The sequence below is a fragment of the Orycteropus afer genome, unplaced genomic scaffold (assembly GCF_000298275.1).
Source record: "Orycteropus afer afer isolate SDZICR_OR568_19922 unplaced genomic scaffold, OryAfe1.0 scaffold00088, whole genome shotgun sequence".
Taxonomy (NCBI): domain Eukaryota; kingdom Metazoa; phylum Chordata; class Mammalia; order Tubulidentata; family Orycteropodidae; genus Orycteropus; species Orycteropus afer.
Genome location: NW_006921675.1, coordinates 3,828,579 through 3,851,454, shown reverse-complemented (window position 1 = coordinate 3,851,454; position 22,876 = coordinate 3,828,579). Strand labels below are relative to the sequence as shown.

Genomic DNA, 22,876 nt, shown 5'->3' with positions numbered 1-22,876 from the left:
GAGTTGGCACTGATTCTGGTGACCTTATGTATAAAAGATGGAAACATTGCTTGGTCCTGTGCCATCTTCACAGTTGGTATATTTGATCTCATTGTTGCAGCTGTTGTGGTAAGTCACCTCAGAGTTTCTCTGACCACCTACTTAGCTTATTGACCTTTTCTGTGATCAGACTTTCCTCATTCGCACTAAACGCAGATAAAAATGAATTTAGGAATGAATGATTCTTCCTCTAAGGCTTATTCCACTTTTTCCGTGGTCTGATTCTCTTTCCTGATTGAATAATAGTCACAACTACAACTGAGTCGGTTGAAAAATGAGTGCAAGCAACATTGTGGATGTATTTAATGCTACTTTTCTCTACATAAGGAGCTCTGGTGATGCAGTGTCTGCTAACCAGGTGGTTGGGGGTTCAAACCCACCAGCTGCTCCACAAAAGGAAGATGAGGCAGTCTACTTCTGTAAAGATTTACTGCCTAGGAAATCCATGGAGGGTTGCTATGAGTCAGAATCAACTCAACAGCTGTTTGGTTTGGTTCTTTAATTTTCTTTATTAAAAAAAAAAAAAAAAAAAGTACAAGATGAAACTGGTTGATTTTAACCTATGTTTCTCCCAAAGGAAACTAGATTATAATTATGATGAACTTTAGACTGACTGAATTAGGTATGAATTAGGTATGATGAACTTTAGACTGAATAGATTACATCATTCTGTATTTCCATGAAAACATAAATTAGAAATTCAGCCTATCAGAAAAGAAGTTCAAAGGTTTCTTTACTAGCTAAAATTTAGAAATTAGGCATTCAGAAAAATACTGATCTACAGGTTAACGAAGGAGTCCGTGGATAGCAAATGGTTAAGGCACTCAACTCTTAACTGAAATGTTGGAGGCTAGAGTTCACTCAGGCCAGAAAAACCTGGCTCTTTACTTCCAAAACCCTATGGAGTGCAGTGCTACTCTGACAAACATAGGGTTGCTATAAGTCAGAATTGATTTGGTGGCAATTTTTTTGTTTGTTTGTTTGATAGAGAATATTGGGAAATGGGAAATTTTAAAATATTTGACATAGGTAGCCTAAACCTTTGCCCCCAGAAATAGTTTTCTAAATTAGAATTTTCCAGTTTGGTAAGATAAATTTATTCATTTTTACTTATGAAATTAACATTTTGCTTTCAATTATGATGCCCTTGTTATTCTTCAGTGAACATAAAAGGTAAACTGAGTGTAAGAATTGCAAGGCAGAGACATCTGACCTCCTCCAACTTCACAAAGGGGAAGGAAAATCAAGATCAACAGCCAAAGGCTGATTCCTGTGAGGCACAGGTCAGACATACCTCCTCCCTTCAACCTTTTTTCACCAATTCTGACACCAGCTATGCCTCCCACAGCACTATCTACTTCTCAGCTGAGTTCAATTACAATGGCCTCACAGAACACCAGGCAATACTCACGATTATATGGTGTCTTAGGGAAATAACAGGTTACAGTTTAGGATCAGGAAAGACTCAAAATGCAGTTCTTCAGACAGGATGGCCTCTTTCCCAGCCATGCCCACAGGCAGGCTTCTCCCTGGCCCTCAGCCTGTTGGCTCTCTGGCTCTCAGCTTTTTAGGCCCTAGGCCCTCTTGGGCCAGCCAAGAGGCACCCCACTCCACCAGGAAGCCTCCTTCCTGCAGGCATTCAGCTTTCTAGCACTTTCACTCCACTCCATGGGTCCGCAAGCCTAGCTCCATCAACAAGTATCTGGAGGCACCCCATTCCACAACAAGCTTCCTGCTTGAAGGCACTCAGCTTTTTTCTGCTGTGGACCAGGAATCCACCATGCTACCCCTGCTACCACGATCTCTCTGTCACTGCTTCTCGCTGTCTCTAGCCATCTCCGGTGTAACAGCTGTCTCCTGGGATCTCCTGAGATGCCCAAGCACAAGAACCCCAGGTTCAAAGAATGTGGTCCACTCCCATCTCGTCATTGTCTTAGTGGTAGTCAGGTCACACACCTCATACTCTGGGATTGGCTCTAAGTCTAGCAGGATGGCAAAAGTGACCAGTCCCCTCATTAAGGTTCCATATACCTTATTTGCATGGTCCGACCCCCACAAGGGTGCCAAGTACCTCATTTACATTATTAGCAAACTACCCAATCCCCTTAGTGGGCCACAAACACCTCATTTGCATAGTACCACTCAATCATTTGGTGAGAGTTACAATGACTATAGCTAGAAGGCCCATATTAAGTAATTTACTGCACTGCCCTGAGCCACATCAACTGCCTATGGAGTTTCATGTTACTTTTTCAGGAACAATTAGGACAATGTCTTCCAATGTCTGCCATGTTTATTAAAATAATTTTAAAGCTTTCCTTGGGCTTTTGATTTTATGTATCAACTATCCAAATTGTTGCTTAATTAATTATTTCGTGCCCTGATCCTGTGTATTTTTCCTAGTCTTACTCTATTCTCTCTCTCTCTCTCTCTGAAATCACCAACTGGTAATCCAAATATATTAGGATGTCTTAGTTGTAAGTGATGGATCCTACTTTAAGTGAAAAGGAATTTCTTGCAGGGGACATCAAGCGCAACTGATGTAGCATACTACACAAAAAAAAACATTGTTCTACATCCTACTTTGGTGAGTAGCAACTGGGATCTTAAAAGCTTGCAAGAGGCCATCTAGGTGCAACTATGGTGGGTCTCTCCTCATCTAGAACAAAGAAGAATGAAAAAAACAAAAACACATGGAAACAATTAGTCCAAGTGACTGGTACACCATGCTATCCTCAGCCTATACAACTATGAGACCAGAAGAACTAGATGGTGCTCAGCTACCACTGTCAACCACTTGGAGGGGGATCTATGTAGGAGATCTTAGATAGAGTGGGAGAAAAATGTGGAACAAAACTCAAAATCATAAAAAAAAAAAAAAAAAAAAAAGACCAAGTTTGCTGGTCTGATAGAGCCTGGTGAGACCACTGAGACTATGGCCTCTAGCTACCCTTTAGGTCTGGCACTGAACTCACTCCTCTGGCTTCCAGCCAAATTATAGGCACATGGGCTGAACATTTACATCAGATAGATACATTCCTTGGAGCGATCAATCATGGGAGAACAGAAGGGCAGCATTTGCACAGGGAGACAGCTCGAGGGGTGGGGGGTGGGAGTGCATAGGAGGGAAGGACACAAGGAAAAGGTAACTATAGGGAGAAAATGGGAAGAAAGCTGTTGCATTGTGGGGAATTGCAGTCAATGTCATGAGACAAAATGTGTGAACTGCTGTATGGAAAATGAATTTGCTCTGTAAACTTTCACCTAAATCACAATGAAAATTTAAAAAACAACAAAAAAAAAAGGAATTTGTTGGCTTATCAGCTAGGAAGTCAAGCCGTATGTATGAGCTTTGGGATTGGCTGGACCATGATCTGAAGCCATGTTATCAAGATGCTTTCAGCTGTTTTCTTCTTTGTTCGCCTCATTCTCACATTAGTTCTTCATACGGAATGACAAAGATGCTATTGGCCTCTCTAAACTATAAATTAGTAGTTCTTGAGTCTGTCTAGGGGCACCAAGAGATCCCTAAGGCTCCTTCTGTAGGTATGAAAGGTCAAGAATGTTTTCATGCTATTGCTGTTAAATGCTGTCAAGTAGGTTCTGACTCATAGCGACCCTATGTACAACAGAATAAAACACTGCCCAGTCTTGTGCCATCCTCTCAGTCATTGCTATCTTTGAGCTCATTGTTGCAGCCACTGTGTCAACCCATCTCATTGAAGGTCTTCCTTTTTTTTTTTTTTTTTTTGCTGACCCTCTACTTTACCAAGCATCATTTCCTTCTCCAGGGACTACTGCTTCTTGATAATATGTCTAAAGTACATAAAATGAAGCCTCACCATCCTTGCTTCGAAAGAGCGTTCTAGCTATACTTACTACAAGACAGATTTGCCTGCTTTTCTAGAAATCTATGGTATATTCAATATTCTTTGCCAACACCATAATTTTTTTTTAATTTTTAATTTTTTTAAATGCATTTTATTGAAATAGAATGTGTGTACAGTGAAATACACAAAACTAAAGTGACATGGGTCAATGCATTTTTATTTTTATTTTTATTTTTCTGCAATGTTCCCAACCCCTCCCCTCCTACCTGGTAACCAACAAAGAAAGTTCCCTTCCATATATAAACTTTCACTTGACTTTTTACAATAATGAACTAATACTATATTTGTCCATCTGTGATTGACTTATTTCACTCAGCATAATGTCCTCCAAGTTCATCCATGTTATGCAGTGTTTTGCAGATTCTACATTATTCTTTAGGGTTACATAGTATTCCATTGTATGTATGTACCACAGTTTGGTTATCCATTCTTCTGTTGATGTGCCCATAGGTTGTTTCCATCTTTTTGCTGTTATAAATACTGCTGCAATGAACATGGGTGTGCTTATATCTGTTCTTGTCCCAGCTTTCACTTCTTTAGTATATATACCTAGTAATGGGATTGCTGAGTCAAATGGTATTTCTAATTCCAGCTTTTTAAGGAATTGCCATACTGTTTTCCACAGTGGTTGTATCATTTTACTGTCCCACCAGCAGTTTATGAGAGTCCCAGTCTCTCCACATCCTTGCCAGCATCTGCCATTTTCTATCTTGTTGAACTTTGCCATTAGTGCTATAGTGAGATGGTATCTCATTGTTTTGATTTGCATCTCTCTGAAACATCATAATTCTTGCATCAGTTCTTCTTCAGTCTTCCTTATAAACTGTCCAGCTTTTGCATGCGTATGAGGCAATTCCAAATACCAAGGCTTGGGCCAGGAGCACCTTAATCCACAAAGTGACATCTTTAAAGAGGTCTATTATGGCATATTTGCCCAAAGCAATACATTGTTTTGATTTCTTAACTGCTGCTTCCATGGAAGTTGATTGTGGATCCAAGTAAAATTAAATCCTTGACAAGCTCAATCTTTTCATCATTTATCATGATGTTGCTTATTGGTCCAGTTATAAGGGTTTTTGTTTTCTTTATGTGGAGCTATAATCCATATTGAAGGTTATAATCTTTTATCTTCATCAAGTGCTCAAGTTCCCTTCACTTTCAGCAATCAACATCATATACATATCACAGGTTGTTAATTACACTAATCTTCCTGCAACCCTGATGCTGCATTCTGCTTCATGTAGTTCAGTTTCTCAGATTATTTACTCAGCATATAGATTGAATAAGTGTAGTGAAAGGATACAACCATGACACACATCTGTCCTGATTTTAAACCACACAGTATCCTCTTGTTCTATTCGAATAACTGCCTCTTGGTCTAAGCACAATCCTGAGTGTCTTGGCTGTGATTCACCAGTGGGGGGTTTGACAAAGACTCCAAACAGCATCTCTGCCACCGACACTTCAAGAACCATTGAATCCGCTGGATCATATGGCCCAAGTGGCAGAGCAGCTTGCACAGTAGCCTGAACATATTGCAGATCCTTTTCTTGTTCTGGGGCCCACTCAAAACTAGCAGCATTTGGAGATGTTTGATAAATAGGCCACAGTAGTATACCCAAATGAGGGATATGTTACCTCTAAATTTCAAAGAGGCCCATTAGGCATTGTGTCTCCTTTTTAAGTGTAGAAGAGGCCAGATATAACAACTTATACTTCATTTGAGAAGGAATATCTTGACATGCCCCACATTACTCAACCTCTAGAAATTTCACTGAGCTGGAAGTCACCTGAATGTTTGTAGGATTAATTTCCTACCTCCTAATATGCACGTGTCTTACCAATAAGTCGAGAATCATTGATACTTCTTCCTTACCAGGTCGAGTCACATAATGTTGTCAATGTAATGGGCCAGTCTGTGGAAGGGAAAAGGGATAAATGTCCTGCGGACTAAATTACAACATAGGATTGGAAAGTTGATATACCTCTGAGGTAGGACAGTGAAGGTGTATTCTGGCCTTGCCAGCAGAGGCAATCACTGCTTCTGGTGATCCTTTGAAACCAGAATCGAGAGAAAGTATTGGCAAGATCAAGAGCTGCATATCAGATACCAGGAATGCATTAATTTGCTTGAGCAATTAAACCACATCTGGAAAAGCGGCTGTAATTAGAGTTACCACCTGGTTAAGTTTACAATAATCAACTGTCATTCTCAAAGATCGCTGTGCTTTTTGCACAGGCCATATAGGCAAGTTGAATAAGAATGTGATGGGAATCGCCACTCCTGCATCCTTCAAGTCATTGATGGTGGCAGTAATCTCTACAGTCCTTCCAGTGATGTGTTACCACTTTTGGTATACTATTTTCCTAGGTGGAGGCAGTTCTAATGGCTTTCAGTTGGCTTTTTCTATCATAATAGCCCTTATTCTGCATGTCAGGGATCTAGTGTAGGGGTTCTTCCAGTTGCTGAGTATGTCTGTCACAATTATGTATTCTCAAACTGGGAAAATCTACAGGATTGTGATGTTTGGGGTTGTGTGTCAACTTGGCTGGACCACAGTTCTGAGTGGTTTAAGCAGTTGTGATGTGGTTATTCCCATGATGAGATCTGATGTATATGCTTTGAGCAGCCAATCCATTGAAAGGGAGTTTCCCTAGGGGTGTGGCCTGCTTCCAATATATAAATATATGGACATCCTGGGAAAATTAGAGAACCTTCTGTGGATTGGGATCCTGTTGTGCTGCCTACAACTGTCTGTGAGTGAACAATCCATCATTCTGCCTGGTGATCTTGGATTCGTCATCTGCTGAAGTCAACAGCCATTATCCTGCCTGCCAACCTTGAGCTTGTCAGCCCTTGCAGCTGTGTGAGTCAGGAAAAGACTCCAGCTTGATGTTTGATCTAGGAACTTAGGACTTGCTGGCCTCTATAGCTGTGAGCCATTTTCCTAAGATAAATTTACATATATAAGCCTTACTGGGTTTGCTTCTCTAGAGAACACAGCCTAATATAATACATTGATGGTTCAGGGACCCACTGTATCCACTGTAAGATGGCCCTGAGCTAAGAGTCCTTTAATAACTTGACCTCCATACATACAATTCTACTCTGGTGGGCCACAGTGACATTTTTAGTTTCTTGGAATCAGTGTCAGTTCAGAGCCAATGTGCAGCAATCCCCACAATGTCTGATTATTTTCTTTTCCCCAATGAACAGTCACTCTTGTAAGAGGCAATAGATCCATTTGGGAAAGGCTGAGAGAAAGACTAACAGAATAAATTTTTGGCAATGTAGTGGGGTCCTTCCTCAAGGAGATCTGGCCTCCCCTTCAATCAAGGGGTCATGGATCTGTAAACTGACTCAAGTCTGAGAATTGATTGATGGGCTCTGACTCTTCTGGTGATTCAAGTTAGACTACCACTCACTTGACCTAGAATTCTTTCACTTGTTCTGATTAAATATTTAGTAGATTTTCCATCTATTTCATTCCTAAAAAAAAAAAAAAAAAAAACTCACTGCCATGGAGTTGATTCAACTCATAGGGACTCCTCCTTGAGTTTCTGAGGTGGTATCTCTGCACATGTAGATTGCCCAGTCTTTCTTCAGAGGAGTGGCTGATGGGTTTGAACCACCAGCCTTCTGGTTAGCAGTCAAATGCCTTAAGCACTACTACACCAGAGCTTCCATTTTGCACCTAGGGACACCATTACTAAGTAGTTAATGCCATAAATCCATAGGAATAAGACTATTCTGATTATTAATTTGACTCTGCTGTCCATTATGGTAACTACACCCACCACCATGGGGTTCAATCAGCCCCATTGTAGTAAGGTGTCTTAATTCATTTAGGGCAGTTCCCATTGTCAAATCTATCTTAACATAAAATAGCCATCACAGCAGTCTTCAAGGATGTTATGGCTCCTTTCACAAATTTGTTCCTCATCATTGTTGTGAAAAGTGTATCTTCTTGGCACTCTGTGCAGAGCAAATAATCTGAGAAGCTGGACTATATGAAGAAGAACGTGGTATCAAGATTGGAGGAAGACTCATTAAAAACCTGTAATATGCAGATAACGCAACCTTGCTTGCTGGAAGTGAAGATGACTTGAAGCTCTTACTGATGAAGATTAGAGTACAGTCTGCAGTATAGATTATATCTCAATACAAAGAAAACAAAATTCTTCACAACTGGACCAATAAGCAGCATCATGATAAATAGAAAAAAGATTGAAGTTGTCAATGATTTCATATTACTTGGCTCCACAATCAACACCAATGGAAGTAGCAGTCAAGAAATGAGACGACGTATTGCCCTGGGCAAATCTGCTACAAAAGGCCTGTTTAAAGTGCTGAAGAGCAAAGATGTCTCTTTGAAGACTGAGGTGTGCCTAACCCAAGCTATGGTGTTTTTAATCACCTCAGATGCATGTGAATGCTGGATAATGAATAAGGAAGACCAAAGAAGAATTGATGCTTTTGAGTTGTGGTGTTGGTGAAGAATACTAAAAGTACCATGGACTGCCAGAAGAACTAACAGATCTATCCTGGAAGAAGTGCAGCCAGAATGCTCCTTGGAAGCAAGAATGGCCAGACTTGGTCTTACCCATTTTGGTCATGTTGTCAGAAGGGACCATTCCCTGGAGAAGTATATCATGCTTGGTAAAGTGAAGGGTCAGCAAAAAAGGGGAAGGTCTTGAACAAGATGGATTGACACAGTGGTTACAATGATGGGCTCAGGTATAGCAAGGATCGTGAGGCTGGTGGAGGACCGGGCAGTGTTTTGTTCTATTGTGCATGGGATCAGTATGAGTCGGAGCCAACTCAATGGCACCGAACAACAACAACAATAACCCAGGAGCTCTGGTGGCATAGTGGCTAACTCATTTAGTTACTAATCAGAAGTTTGATGGTTCAAACCTAACAGCTACTCCATGGGAGGAAGATGAAGCAATCTACTTCTATAAAGATTTAGAGCCTTGGAGACCCAATTGGGATCACTATGATTGGAATTGATTTGATGGCAGTGAGTTTTTGGGTTTACAACCCACATAAACAAAATCTCTTTGGAGTCCTCAATAATTTTTAAGAATATGAAGGGGTCCCAAGAGCAAAATTTTGAGAACTGTAGATTTGAGTTATGTATCTATCCCTGAACCACTTACTAAGGCAAGAGTAATGGCATTATCTGGTTGGCTAGGTCTGGGTCACATACTAACCCAGAGAATGGGGAACAGCTATATCCCTAATAAATGGACTGAGTATGAAGCAGCATGTATCTGGATGCTATATGTAAAGCTATTATTTTGAGAACTTAGTATTAGTTCTACTCCTCTTATAGCCCTCTGTCTCTCTCCATCATTACTTTAGATTATTCTTTGTTAAGGGCTCCAATTTATATCTTTAATTCCACCTGCACAATCAGGTGAATATATTAGCATTCATCAATGGGCAGGGAAACTCTTCCTAGGAGTGTCCTAGCAATTTACAAATGTATGAAGTCACCACTTATTTACATGGCTGCTTATCTGGTAAAAGAAAACAACTAGAATCAGAACACTTTGATTTCTTCAAAAAAAAAAAAAAAAAAGGATTTTTCTCCATCTTAAATTCTAAGAAGGGTAGTCTATAGGGAAGGTGGATGGCATTTTCTAGAAGAGGAAGGGTTCATTAGATAAGTAAAAGGAAAGTGAGATTTGTTAAACAGAAAAGTAATATTAAGTGCCTGGAAGCTATTTGATTTCTTGAAAGGACTTTGTCTATATGGCCTCCAGTTTAGGATTCAGTATATTCAAGTCAAGATAGTCCCAAGTTTTTCAAGTTTTCCAAGACATGGATTGAGGTATGTGAAATTTTAAAATATCAAAATTGTTGTACTTTTCTTAAATTATTATTAGTTTTCATGTAACCAAAACTTAGCTCACAGTCCAGCTTCCTCAGATACTTTTGTCTCTATAAAGCAGTGTGCAAAATGGAAATTATTTTGTTAAACCAAGTAATTTTATTTTCTCCAAAGTTGACCAATAATTGGGGAAAATATGGTTTATAGCAATGCTCATATATGCTTTTATGAGCTTTTTGTATTTTATGCTTAAAGTGAACCTTAAGTAAAAGTTTTAAAATGTTAAGTGAATTTGTGAAAGCAGCAGAGAAGATAGATTTTCCAGTTGTCCTGTAATAACTGCATTCTATATTTATCTGCCTGTGTGCCTCCTGCTGTGGGATTGATTGGTTACAGAGCAAGCCTCCCTTCCCAACACAGAAACTTGTTCTCTTTCTATTTCATAATATTTGATGACTAAATACAGCATATGTGAAGCAACAGTGACTTTGAATTGCTAGCAGTGCAGATTCCTCCCCAAGTGCTTCAAGGGACTATCAGAAATTTGCTTTGGCATGCAACAGATCACAGAAACTTCTTCCTATAAAAGAAGATACCACCCAAGGTAACTGTTGTTGTTGTTGTTGTTGTTATGTGCCGTCGAGTCGGCCCCGACTCATAGCGACCCCTCCTTGGGTTTCCGAGGCAGTATCACTACGGAAGTAGGATTGCCCAACCTTCCTTCCGAGGAGTGGCTGGTGGGTTTGAACCGCCAGCCTTCTGGTAACTGTAGGCCATACAAACACTATAGCTATTTTCTGCCTGGATCTAAGAGTGTAAGACAAAAGGTCGTGTGCTGTCACTTGCTACTTTGATGACTGTACCTCTAGACTAATCAAAGAATCAGGCTGCTGTTGGCCTTGATTCATTTAGGAAAGAGTGTGACAACTATTACTAGTCAGTTTGTAGTCATGGCAAACAGGCAGTTTTTGGGGGTGGAAGGTTAACAGTTACCCTCTAAATGACTGAGTAATCAAGGCAAAATAAATATGTCACAAAAAAATACTACACAGAAGTTATGGTTGTAAATGTATTGCTTATGGGACGGGGTGTTTTTCTCTGTTGACCTTAAAATGGAAAAGTATCTCTCAAGTATAATCAAGGATGTCAGAGATTTTATTCTTATAAATACATAATTGGAATATTGTGGGTATAAATAAAACTTTAATAGTAATTTTTTAATTCTGCCAATACTTTCTAATTACTGATTCAGTTTTCCTAATCAGTTGATTTTGAGATAGGAGTGCACTTAATAGAGATATATTTCAACCACATTGGAAGACATAGCCCTCAAAACCGAAAAAAAAAAAAAAACAAACTCACTGCTGTGGAGTCAGATCCAAATCATAGCGATACTGGGTTTCTGAGGCAGTATCACTACAGAAGTAGATTGCCCAAACTTCCTTCTGAGGAGTGCCCCTTAGTGTAATTTAAATTAATGTTTGGTTTATCAGTGAATCTCTTGGGAATTTGAATTGCTTGAATGATTCTTTGAGCTGATCAACCATGGATAATATGAATAAATATATTTGTTTGTACCCACAAAGTGATCCATATCCTGGATTTACCAAAAATACAGACACCTATGAATAGCTGCCAACCCAACTGGTAATTGTACTGGCATATGGGTGAAAGCCCAAGTCCAATGTGCAGTCTTAAAGACAAAGTAGGATAATGGACGGCTACAGTATTGGTTTGGTGTTTTGAAGAAATTCAAAGGTTTGGAGCATTTGAGGGAAAGGTAATACGCTTGAATTAATAATGAACTTAAAATTTTAATACTTTGGGGATGGCAAATGATTCATTAAGAAGTTATAAATCCCTACTTGCAAGTAAACTACTTAATTTATGCCTTAGTTCACAAAAAACTAAGGAAAAGATTCAAAAGGTCAGATACCCATCTAAACCCACTGTAGTGATAATAAATAAATAAATAACTTTATTTTAGTGCCATAGTACCTAAGGTATTTGACTGGTAACCAGAAGGCTGGCGGTTCAAACCCACCAGCCACTCCTGGAAGGACGGTTGGGCAATCTACTTCCATAGTGATGCTCAAATGCTTTCAAATGGTGCTCTTATAATCCAATTTTAAGTTTGGAAATCTAAGGCCCTGAGGTTAAATGACTTTTTTAGGGTAGTCACTGGCACAGACAGATTCTGTATTTCTACCTTTTGTCCTAATTGCTTTCTTTAACCCAATTGATTTGAAAAATATCTCAGGACTGCCAAAGCATATTTAACAAAACAAAACAAAAAAACACTACCTCAAGTCTTTTCGACTCATAGTGATCCCTCCTTGGGTTTCTGAGACAGTACCTTTACGGAAGTAGATTGCCCAACTTTCCTTCTGAGGAGTGGCTGTTGGTTTTGAACTGCCAGCCTTCTGGTTAGTGAGGACACTACCCAAATGCAGTGTGGGTGTCCAGGGGCCAGCCCCAAGGAGGGGTAGCTATGAGTTGGGTCCAACTCGAAGGCACATAACAACAACAACAGCTCAAGGGAGGCACTACGCCACCAGAGCTAGGGACTAACAAAGTACACAGGTGACTCTCTTGAAACAATGTGGATTGCATACTCAGCTAACTCAGTTGGTAGAGAATGAAACTAAACCTCTCAGGACTATAGAGCTATTGTCTTTTGTAGTCAAGAGGAAAAGCTAAAAGCTAAGGGTGGCATATGACCTAGTGGTAATAAGATGTAGGCTCTTATAACCAGCTCTGGCTTCAATTAACTGTGGGATTTTGGACACTCTTTTAACATATCTAAACTCTAGTTACCTCATCTGTAAAGTGAAGGAAATTTATGGTTATTTAAATATCGTTGGATAGTGCCTAAGGCATTTGACTGCTAACCAGAAGGCTGGTGGTTCAAACCCACCAGCTATTCCCAGAAGGAAGGTTGGGCAATCTACTTCCATAGTGATGCTGCCTCAGAAACCCGAGGAGGGGTCCCTATGAGTCAGATCCAACTCCATGGAAGTGGTTGCGTTGCTTTTGTAAAGCCAAAATTATGTAATTTCTCATAAACCTTTTCAGTCCTGTCTTAAGAAGCTCTTAGTTACCTAGTGCTGCGAGAAATACAAGTGGGTAGTTCAGAAACAGTTCAGAAGGCTGAAGTCCAAATTCAGGGCACCAACTCTAGGAGAACATTTTTTTCTCTCTGGTGGCATAGTACCTAAGGCACTTGACTGCTAACCAGAAGACTGGCAGTTCAAACCCACCAGCCACTCCTGGAAGGAAGGTTGGGCAATCTACTTCTGTAGTGATACTGCCTCAGAAACCTAAGGAGGGGTCGCTATGAGTTGGGTCCAACTCGATGGCACATAACAACAACAGCTCTAAGGGAGCTCTTTCAGAGTCTGTAGCTCCAGCCCCTAGCTGTCCTCAGTTCCTTGGAGATCCTCACATAGCATGTCTCTTCCTCCTATCTGGTGGTATAAGGAGCCCTAGTGGCATAGTAGATAAGGTATTTGGCTGCTAACCAGAAGGTCAGTGGTTCAAAACCACCAGCTGCTCCATGGAAGGCAGATGGGGCAATCTATTTCCATAAAGATTTATAGCCTCAGAAATCCAATGGGGGATTGCTCTGAGTCAGAATAGACTCAATGGCAGTGAGGTTTTTTGTTTTTTGTTTTGGTTATTTTCTGGTGATACAGTGGGTAAGGCATTCAGCTGCTAACCAGAAGATCAGAGGTTCAAACCCACCAGCTGCTCTGCAGTAGGAAGGTGAGGCAATCTACTCCTATAAAGATTTATAAAGCCTTGGAAACACAATGGGGGTCACTATGAGGCAGAATTGACTCCATGGCAGTAGGTTATTTGTGCTTGCTTATCTCTGTGTCTGTGTTGCTCCTTATAACTCAGAGTTGATTAAGTTAAGGGCCTCATTAACATAACAAACTAAAAAAAAAAAAAAAAAACCTCACTGCCATCCAATCAGATTCAACTGATAGCGACCCCCTCCTTTGTCTCCCTGCAGAAGTAGAGTGCCCAGTCTTCCTTCAGAGGAGTGGCTGGTGGGTTTGAACCACCAGCCTTCTGGTTAGTAGTCACATGCCTTAGGTACTACACCACCAGAGAAAACCTTATTTACAGGCAAGATTAAATCCACAGGAATGTTATGTTCTGTCCAGTTGATTCCAATTCATAGCGACCCTATAGGACAGAGTAGAACTACCCCTTAGGTTTTCCTAGTCTGTAGTCTTTATGGGAGCAGATCACCACGTTTTTTCTCTTGTGGAGCAGCTGGTGGGTTTGAACCACAAACATTTCAGATAGCAGCTGACCACTTAACCATTGCACCACGAGGGCTCCAAGTTCACAGGTATGTAGTTGTTGTTAGGTGCTTTTAAGTTCATTCCCTATGTGCCACAGTAATATTTCCCATCCTCACAATTGTTGCTATATTTGAGCCCATTGTTGCAGCCACTGTGTCAATTCATCTCGTTGAGGGTCTTCCTCTTTTTCATTGACCCTCTACTTGTTTGGCTGGAACCCATGGGAATAAGTTCAGTTCCAGGCCAGAAGGGTGACTAAGGGCCATAGTCTCAGGGCTTCCACCAGTCTCTATCAGACCAGTAAGCCTGGTCTTTTTGTTTTTTAAATGATTTTGTGTGGAGATTTCTACAGGTTAAGAAGTGTTTTTTGACAAATCAACATTCTCCATATTGATATGAGCTAGGAAATCAGTGACAAGTTAGTTAGATTAAAAGAAAAGATCTGAAGATCTCAGGAAATATATTATCCAGTGATAACCTGTCATAAGATAGGGCATCAAGAGACCTGAGACTTTGCAATCAAATTTCTGTGGCCTTATGCAGTATTATTTACTGAGCCTCTATTAAACCCTAGGCACTGTGTTGAATGCTCAAAATGAAAAGAGTAAGACATAGTCACAAGCCTCAAAGAGCTTATCATCTGGTGAGGGAGATGGTTGGGTAAAATAATAATTATAATAGTTAAGTGCCGTGATAAAGATCAAAAATCAAAAGGCTGGCGGTTTGAATGTATCCAGAGTTGCCTTGGAAGACAGGCCTGGTGATCTGCTTCTGAACAGTCACAACCTTGAAAACCCAGTGAGGTTCAGTTGTGATGCACATGGGTCACCATGAGTCAGAATCAACTGGAAGGCGACTGGTGAAGGTAAGAAAGCATAGAGCAGTGCTTCTCAAACTGGAATGCACATTAGGATTTCCTGGGGGAGCTTTTAAAAAATAGAGATGCTGTTGCCCTTTCGCACAGAGACCATGATTTAAATAATCTGGGCAGGGTCCCAGGGTATTGGTATTTTCAAAACTCCCAAGGGGATGTAATACACAGCTAGGATTGAGAACCACTGAGATAGAAAAAGGGCACCAAACTTAGCCATGAGGACAAATAGGCAATGATTAAGCAGACAAGGAGAGAAGAGTCTTTCAGGCAGTAGAATAGCTTTGTGCAAAGGCATGAAAATGATAGAACTTATAGTGGATCAGGGGAACCATAAATAATTCTGTAGAGCTCTATGTAAGATGTATGGGGAATGGAGGGTATAGCTAAAGACGAGACTGAGAGATAGGCAGGACTTTATACTGAAGCTAATAGGAAACCAGTGACATGACATGATCTCATTTCTCTTTTAGGAAAGATAGCTTCAGTGGCACTGTAGAAGATGGATTAGAGGGACTGCAGTGGGAGAGACCAATTAAGAGGTTATAGTAATCCAGGCAGGAAAGAGGGCTTGAATCAAATCAGTGGTCCTCAGAAGGCATAAGATTCAAAGGATAAATAACAGGGAGGCAGAATCAACAAGGCAGTTATATGTGGTTGGGGAGAGAGTAAAAGAACCCCAAACCCACTGCCATTGAATTGATTCTAACTCATAGCAGCCTTATGTGTGACAAAGTAGAAATGCTCCATAGGATTTTCTTGGGCTGTAATCTTTACAGAGGCTGATTTCCAGGCCTTTTTTCTGCAGTGCTGCTGGGTGGGTTCAAATCATCAATCATTAGATTTGTAGCTGAGTGTAAACTGTTGCACTACCCAGGGGCTCTGCGGCATATCGTTTTCCTTTTTTGTGTGTCTATTTTCGCTCATTTGCCATTGCTGAACCTGCCCAGAATTAAATGCTTCATACATGAGGAGAAGCTCTTTTTAATGGACTTGTTAACAGCATCAGTGTGGCTCAAATCTGGTCATTTCAGATTCAGAAGCAATCAAAATAATCCAAAGCTATTTACAATCCGTAAATGACTAAATTCCTGACAAGCTTAAGGCCAAGCATCTGACTAACATTTCTACCCAGATTGTGTGGGGAGAGAGGGAGAGTAGCATTAAAACAAAGGTATGAGAGATTACAAATGGCCGCACCTAGTCTTTAAATCTGTCCAAATGAAATGGTGGGAAAGTCTCCTAATACTTCAGAGCTTCATCTGGCAGTGACCTCAGCAGAAAGAGCCTCCCTCCTACATCATCAAACTGACTTCCTTTAGCTCCTTGTTGCTCTGTGTTGGTCTTCGATTCCAGATTTCTCTAAGAAAAAAAAAAAAAGAAGAAGAAGCTGAAACATTGACTGCCCTGGCACTCACTTTGCAATCTACTAAGAAAGCTAAATTAGAATGTATGTTAACAAATGAATTCCAAACATATACACCCACTGTCTAAGTAAGCCTTTCAAATGATTTTAAAATGAAAGTTCTCACCACATTACGTTCGTTTTTGACTGTGGTTGCTCTGCCTGTAGTTGCGCTGCCCATAGTACCTGATGGGAAACATTCAGAAAATGAAATCTTCCTTTGAGATAAGGACTGTTTTATTTTTAATTTCAAGACTATTATCATCCATTCCTGTATCATATAAATGTACCAATGCAGAACTGACTCCGGTATTGACATTGATGAGAAATTTCTAATTGTTGTTTTAGAAGTAACTTCATTCAATAGTATTTTTAAACTGAAGTGGCAAACCTATTTTCCGTTGAGAACCTGTGTTCCACAGGGAAAAATAAAATCATTTTAGGATTACATACACTAAAAACAAATTTGAGAGCCTATAAAATATTCTTTTATTTATTTATTTACTTTTATTGTGGTGAAACCATACACAATAAGACATTTGCCAAAGTAACTTCCATATTTACAGCTCAGGGACATTGATGGCATTTTCTGTGTTGTGTCTTCATTACTGCTATCCTTTTCTAAAATATTCTACCACCATTAGCATAAACTCAATACCCAGCAAACAAAAGCCTCCCCTTTCCCCCTCCCTCCTACCCCTGGTAACCACTAATAATCTTTGGTTTCTATATTAAAATATTCTTTTAATACAACTTTTAAATAAATAAATTGGATGATAAATCATATACATCCTCCGATAACCCAGACTTATGTTCCACAAAAAAAAATGGACAATTGTGAATGGGGGGAGCAAACCAAAGATAAGGGGTTGTGGGGAGAGAACGAGAAGGCAGAGAGAATGGTTGTTGTTGTTATGTGCCGTCTAGTCGGACCCGACTCCTGATTCATAGCAACCCTTCCTTGGGTTTCCAAGGCAGTATCACTAAGAAAGTAGATTGCCCAACCTTCCTTCTGAGGAGCAGCTGGTGGGTTTGAACTGCCAGCAGTCAAATGCCTTAGGCACTACGTTACCAGAGTTCCTGGGGTTTTTATAGGAAATGAAAAAAAATAACTTAGTTTAGGAATTAACTTCATAACCTACTAATACCATAAACCTACCTTTGACAGAAGGTTCAAGTTGCCTCAAAGCTTAAAAAGCCTCTGTTATGTGCCGTTGATTCGGACTGGACTCAGAGACCCCTCCTTGGGTTTCCGAGGCAGTATCTCTATGGAAGTAGATTGCCCCTTCTTCCTTCCGAGGAGTGGCTGGTGGGTTTGAACCGCCAGCTTCACTGGTTAGCAGTCAAGTGCCTCAGGCACTATGCTACCAGAGCTCCTAAAAAAGCCTCTACTAGAGAGTAATATTGCTTACCTAGGACCCAGACTTGGGCTAGCTATGGGTTTCTGCCTGTCTTTCAGCTTTTTAGCTTACACTACTCGTTTCCTTTCAGCGGCTCCTGCTGAAGTGTATTTGAGCCATCGGGAAAAGTAACACTAAAGTGAGGCAGGTGGTAAAGGTTAAAGCAGGAAGAATGACTTGCTTTCAGAACAGAGGTAGTTACAGAGTAAATAAGGCCTCAGGAGTATTCATTTCCCTCCTCACTGGGCTTTCGTCTGAATTTAGAAGCATGGCATAATATTCATAGCCAACCTTCAGTTTCATCTCTAAACAAATCAAGGAAATGCTAAGAGTTGGGGGTTGGAGGGCAGAAAAGCCAGGCTGTCAGAATCGAGTATCTTATCACCAGCTATATTATCACTGAAGATAAACCTCTTTTTTTAAATACCAGCAGGTACGATGGGAAATTTAGCTGAATTTAAAAAATTCTTCATGCCTGTGCTCTCTAAGATAGGTGACCGTGAAAGGCCACACACTGCCCTCTTGACTCTACAGAAGCTAGCAAGGGATTGTCATACACCAGTGTAAAATTACAATTTTACACTGGTGGGGAAATAAATCACTTCAAATGTGACCTGTCTCTGTATGACCAAAAGGAAAGACTTCGCCCTAGGTGTAAACAATAAAAAACAAGCCAAACTCACTGCCATCGAGTCACTGGTGGGTTTGAACCACCAGCCTTCTGGTTAATAGTCAAACGCCTTAGGCACTATGCCACCAGAGCTCCTTGGTGTAAACAATACAACAGTGTTTTTCTATTCTCTAAGGCCAGCTGACAAAGCATGCTAAACATGACATTGGTAAAGCTACAACCTGGGTCTCAAGGGAGTTTACAAGTTGGGATTGTCTGAAGTACAACAAAGTCAGTAATTATTAACATAACATTATATTTTGCCAACCAAGCCCCAGATATATAACACCACTGCAGTGCAGCCAACCAGCACAGAGAATAGTGGGAGGAGGGATTCTTGGCCAAGAGTAGTCGGGTAAATCCTCCCGCTCCATGGAAATGCGTAGAACAGTATGTCCTGTACTTTACTTTTCAGGAAGGTTTTTGTCCAAAATTACATTCCACCCTTTCTTTTACAACAGGTTTGTGAAATTCAATTCTTTTTTATTAAGTACTTAAACTGAAAAAACAAAACACCATGAATTTGTGCAATTGCCCAGACCAGTTTTTAATTCAGTGTCTCAAACATCTGATTTATCTGTAGTAGAAAGAAACAATGATAGGCAGTGATTGTGGAAGAAGTGGCAGAGGCTTTTCCTAATGGAGGCACTAGTTCAGTTAGCAGAGGAATCCTTACCTAAGGATTGTGCAGTGCACTATGTTTAATATGGTCTGATTAAGGCTGCCAGTGGTACATGTCAGTGCCACAGAGCATGGCAAAAAACATCAATATTTCTTTTTTTGCTTTTTGATATATAAATGTAGCACATTTTGTCCTAAGGGCAATAGAAGACCAATATCTCCCACAGCGTTTCATGTTTCCTAAATTACCACAGTTTGTGGACTTGAAGCCTGGATGTGGTTGGTACCACCTACTGGGCTAACTACAGAATTACAGATTCTGATTGTCAACCTCTTTTGAAACCATGGTTGTTTTAATTACTGAACAAATTAATGTTAGGGAATATGATTCTTCACTGGGAGATGTTCTGGTTACCTAGTACCACTCTGACAGGAATATGCCACAAATGGGATGGCTTAAACAAACAGGAGTTTACTCTTAAAATTTGGAGGCTTTAAGTCCAAGTTCAAAGTGCCAGGCTCTAGGGGCTAGGTGAAAGCCCCTCAACCTTGGGGTCCAGCTCTGCCTCCTGCTCCCAGCCCATTGGAGCTATAGGCTTTCTTCACTCAGACAGCTGCTGGCTGCTGAAGCTGAGAAGCCCAAGGTTGACAAGTAAAAAGGCACAGTCCCGATGTTACCAAACCACACAGCAGGCCATTAACTTAAGTCCACCGTAAGTCCCAAAGTAGGCAGAGCATAGCAGGCTGCTGAGCAACGACACGGCTACATGCAAGGTCCAAGTGTGCCAGAGGCTAGAGACCATTTTCAAGGCTTCTCCTTATATACAAGAAGCAGACTACATCCCAAAGGCAGATACTCAGCTGCTTATGGTAGATCCCACCATGAAGTTGATTGCCAGTCTCATCATGGGGAATAACTACCACCAGCTGCCCAGCCACTCAAACAGGCCCAGCCAAGCTGACACAAAAAAATAACCACCACAGGAGGATATGCATTAAACAAATGATTTGTGTTTGGATTCAAATCATAGCTGTTACAGCTAGAACAGGCATGAGAAATGATATACCTGAACACTGTCATTTTATGGTATAATACAGGAAATGAGCTTTGCCTATGGTGTCAGAAGCCAACCTAATAGAATCATTAAGAGAGTTGAAGTGGTATGTTTTCCACATGCTCTGTAACATATTATGGACAAAAGAAAAAAAAATTGAAAATGATTGACTTGCCTGGGTCATTTCACAGGTGAGCCTCAGAGTAAGGATTGCAACTTGTGTATCTGACTCTAAATCTAGTGCTTCGTCCATTAAACTACAATTTCCCAAAATTTGAAAGTGAGATGATGTTGTTGTTGTTAGGTGCTGTTGAGTTGTCTTTGACTCATAGCGACCCTATGCACAGCAGAATGAAACACCACCCAATCCTGAGCCAGCTCCACGATCCTTGCTGTACTTGAACCCAAGTGGCAGCAGCCACTGTGTCAATCCATCTCATTGAGGGCCTGCCCCTCTTTGGTCGACCCTCCACCTTACTGAGCATGATATCCTTCTCTAGGAAATGGTCCCTTCTGATAACATGACCAAAGTAGGTGACACGAAATCTGGTCATTCTCATTTCCAAGGAGCATTCCAGCTGTGCTTCTTTCAGAACAGGTTTGTTAGTTCTTTTAGCAGTCCATCGTACTTTCGGCATTCTTTGCCAGCACCACATCTCAAAAGCATCAATTCTTCTTCAGTCTTCTTTATTCATTGCCCAGCTCTCACTTGCATATGAGGCTATTGAAAATATCATGGCTGTGTCAGGTGCACCTTAGTCCTCAAGGAGACATCTTTGCTCTTCAGCACTTGAAAGAGGTCCTTTGCAGCCGACTTGCCCAGTGCTATGTGTTGTCTGATGTCCTGACTGCTGCTTCCTTTGGCATCACTTGTACAACCAAGCAATGTGAAGTCTTTGACAACTTCAGTCTTCTCTCCATTTATTGTGATACTGTTTGCAGGTCCAGTTGTGAGGATTTTTGTTTTCTTTATATTGAGATGTAATCCACACTGCAGACTGTCTTCTTGAATCTTCATCAGGAAGTGATTTAAGCACTTTAGGCAAGCAAATTTGTGTTGTCAGCATATTGCAGGTTGTTAATTTGTCTTCCTCCAATCCTGATGCCACATTCTTCTTCATATAGTCCAACTTCTTGGATCATTTGCTCACTGTACAGATTGAATAAGTATGGTGAAAGGATACAGTCCTGACACACCCCCTTCTTAATTTTAAAGCATGCAGTCTCCCTTTGTTCTGTTCAAACAACAACCTCCTGGTCTATGTACAGGTTCCTTATGAGTACAATTAAGTGTTTTGGAATTCCCATTCTTCTCAATGTTATCCACGATTTGTTATGGTCCACACAATCAAATGCTTTTGCATAGTCAATAAAACACAAGTAAACATCTTTCTGGTATTCTTTGTTTTGAGCCAAGATCCATCTGACATCAGCAATGATATCTCTCGTTCCACATCCTCTTCTGAACTCAGCTTGTATTTCTGGAAGTTCTCTGTCAGTATACTGCTGCAACACTTTTTGAATTATCTTCAGTAAGATTTTACTTGCATGTGATATTAAAAATATTGTTCGATAATTTCCACATTCTGTGGGATCACCTTTCTTTGGAATGGGTACAAATATGGATCTCTTCCAGTCAGTTGGCTGGGTAACTGTCTTCCAACTCTCCAAACATACAATCAAGATATGTTAATTATCACTGGTGACTGGAATGCAAAAGTTGGAAACAAAAAGGAATCACTGATAGTTCGAAAATTTGCCTTGGAGACAGAAATAATGCTGGAGATCGCATGATAGTATATTTCAAGACCAACAACTTATGCAGTATAGTAAATTACCCAGTATGGCTTTTCTATCCATAAGTCTTTGTGAACTCAGTGGTGGAATTTGCCATGAGAAACTGAGGAGCTCCTGATTGCATATGTTATCCACCGGGGGTATTTCTGTTGGGGGTGGCACAAAGTAATTTTCTGGGAGGTTCCCTCTCTCCCAGGTGCTTAGAATTCTGATGTTATGATTGGCTAGTTTGGCCACTCTGCCAGGCTCAAAAGGAGGCCTCCTAGAGGCAGAAGTCTCTCTGACTGCTGGCTGAGAAGGACGTGCTCCTGAGAGAAACACGCTCCTTTGACATTGCTGAGAGAGACACGGAGGGACACACACTGCTGGGAGAGAGACTGTGACAGATTATTGGCTGAGAGACAGTGGGCTGAGAGAGACGGTGGGCTGAGAAAGACTGAGCATTTTTCCTGAACTTGAATTGTAACCTGGTGCTTCCCTAATAAACCCCATAATCTATGAGTTCTGTGTGGCCACGGAAGCGAATTATCGAACCCAGCAGAAAGGTGCTGCAGGAGGAATGGTTGGTGTCAGGGTTGGTAAAAGGACTGGAGGGAGGCAGCTTGTCTGGCCTCCCAGGAATAGGCCTTGGGTTATTGATAGTGATCCTGTCTTCCTCTTGTGCAGTTAGAAGAGGTCAGAAGATGTGGCCTCCTTGCCCCTTTAGTAACTTATTTGTTGCAAATACTTTTTTTCAACAACCAAATGGTGTCTATACACACGAACTTTGCCAGATAGAGAACAGAAATCAGATTGACTACATCTGTGGCAAGAGACAAATGGAAAAGCTCAATAGCTTCAGCCAAAACAAGGCCAGTGAGATGATAATTGGTGGTAACTGAGATAAAATTAGGAGGTGCTGGAATACAGCATTAAATACTATACAATGTTGTTGTTGTTGTTATATGCCATTGAGTCTTCTCCGACTCATAG

At 40.7% G+C, this 22,876-nt stretch overlaps 1 protein-coding gene across 1 annotated transcript in view; it reads right to left on the bottom strand.

The window, feature by feature from the left end:
- CCDC196 (coiled-coil domain containing 196) overlaps positions 1-22,876 on the bottom strand; it is a 50,434-nt gene that overhangs the window by 7,927 nt on the left and 19,631 nt on the right. The window contains exons 9-11 of the mRNA XM_007942350.1: positions 16,489-16,547; positions 16,206-16,318; positions 5,344-5,501 (exon numbers count right to left, since the gene is read on the bottom strand). Coding sequence (XP_007940541.1) covers positions 5,344-5,501; positions 16,206-16,318; positions 16,489-16,547 — 330 coding nt within the window. The remainder of the gene's footprint in view (positions 1-5,343; positions 5,502-16,205; positions 16,319-16,488; positions 16,548-22,876) is intronic.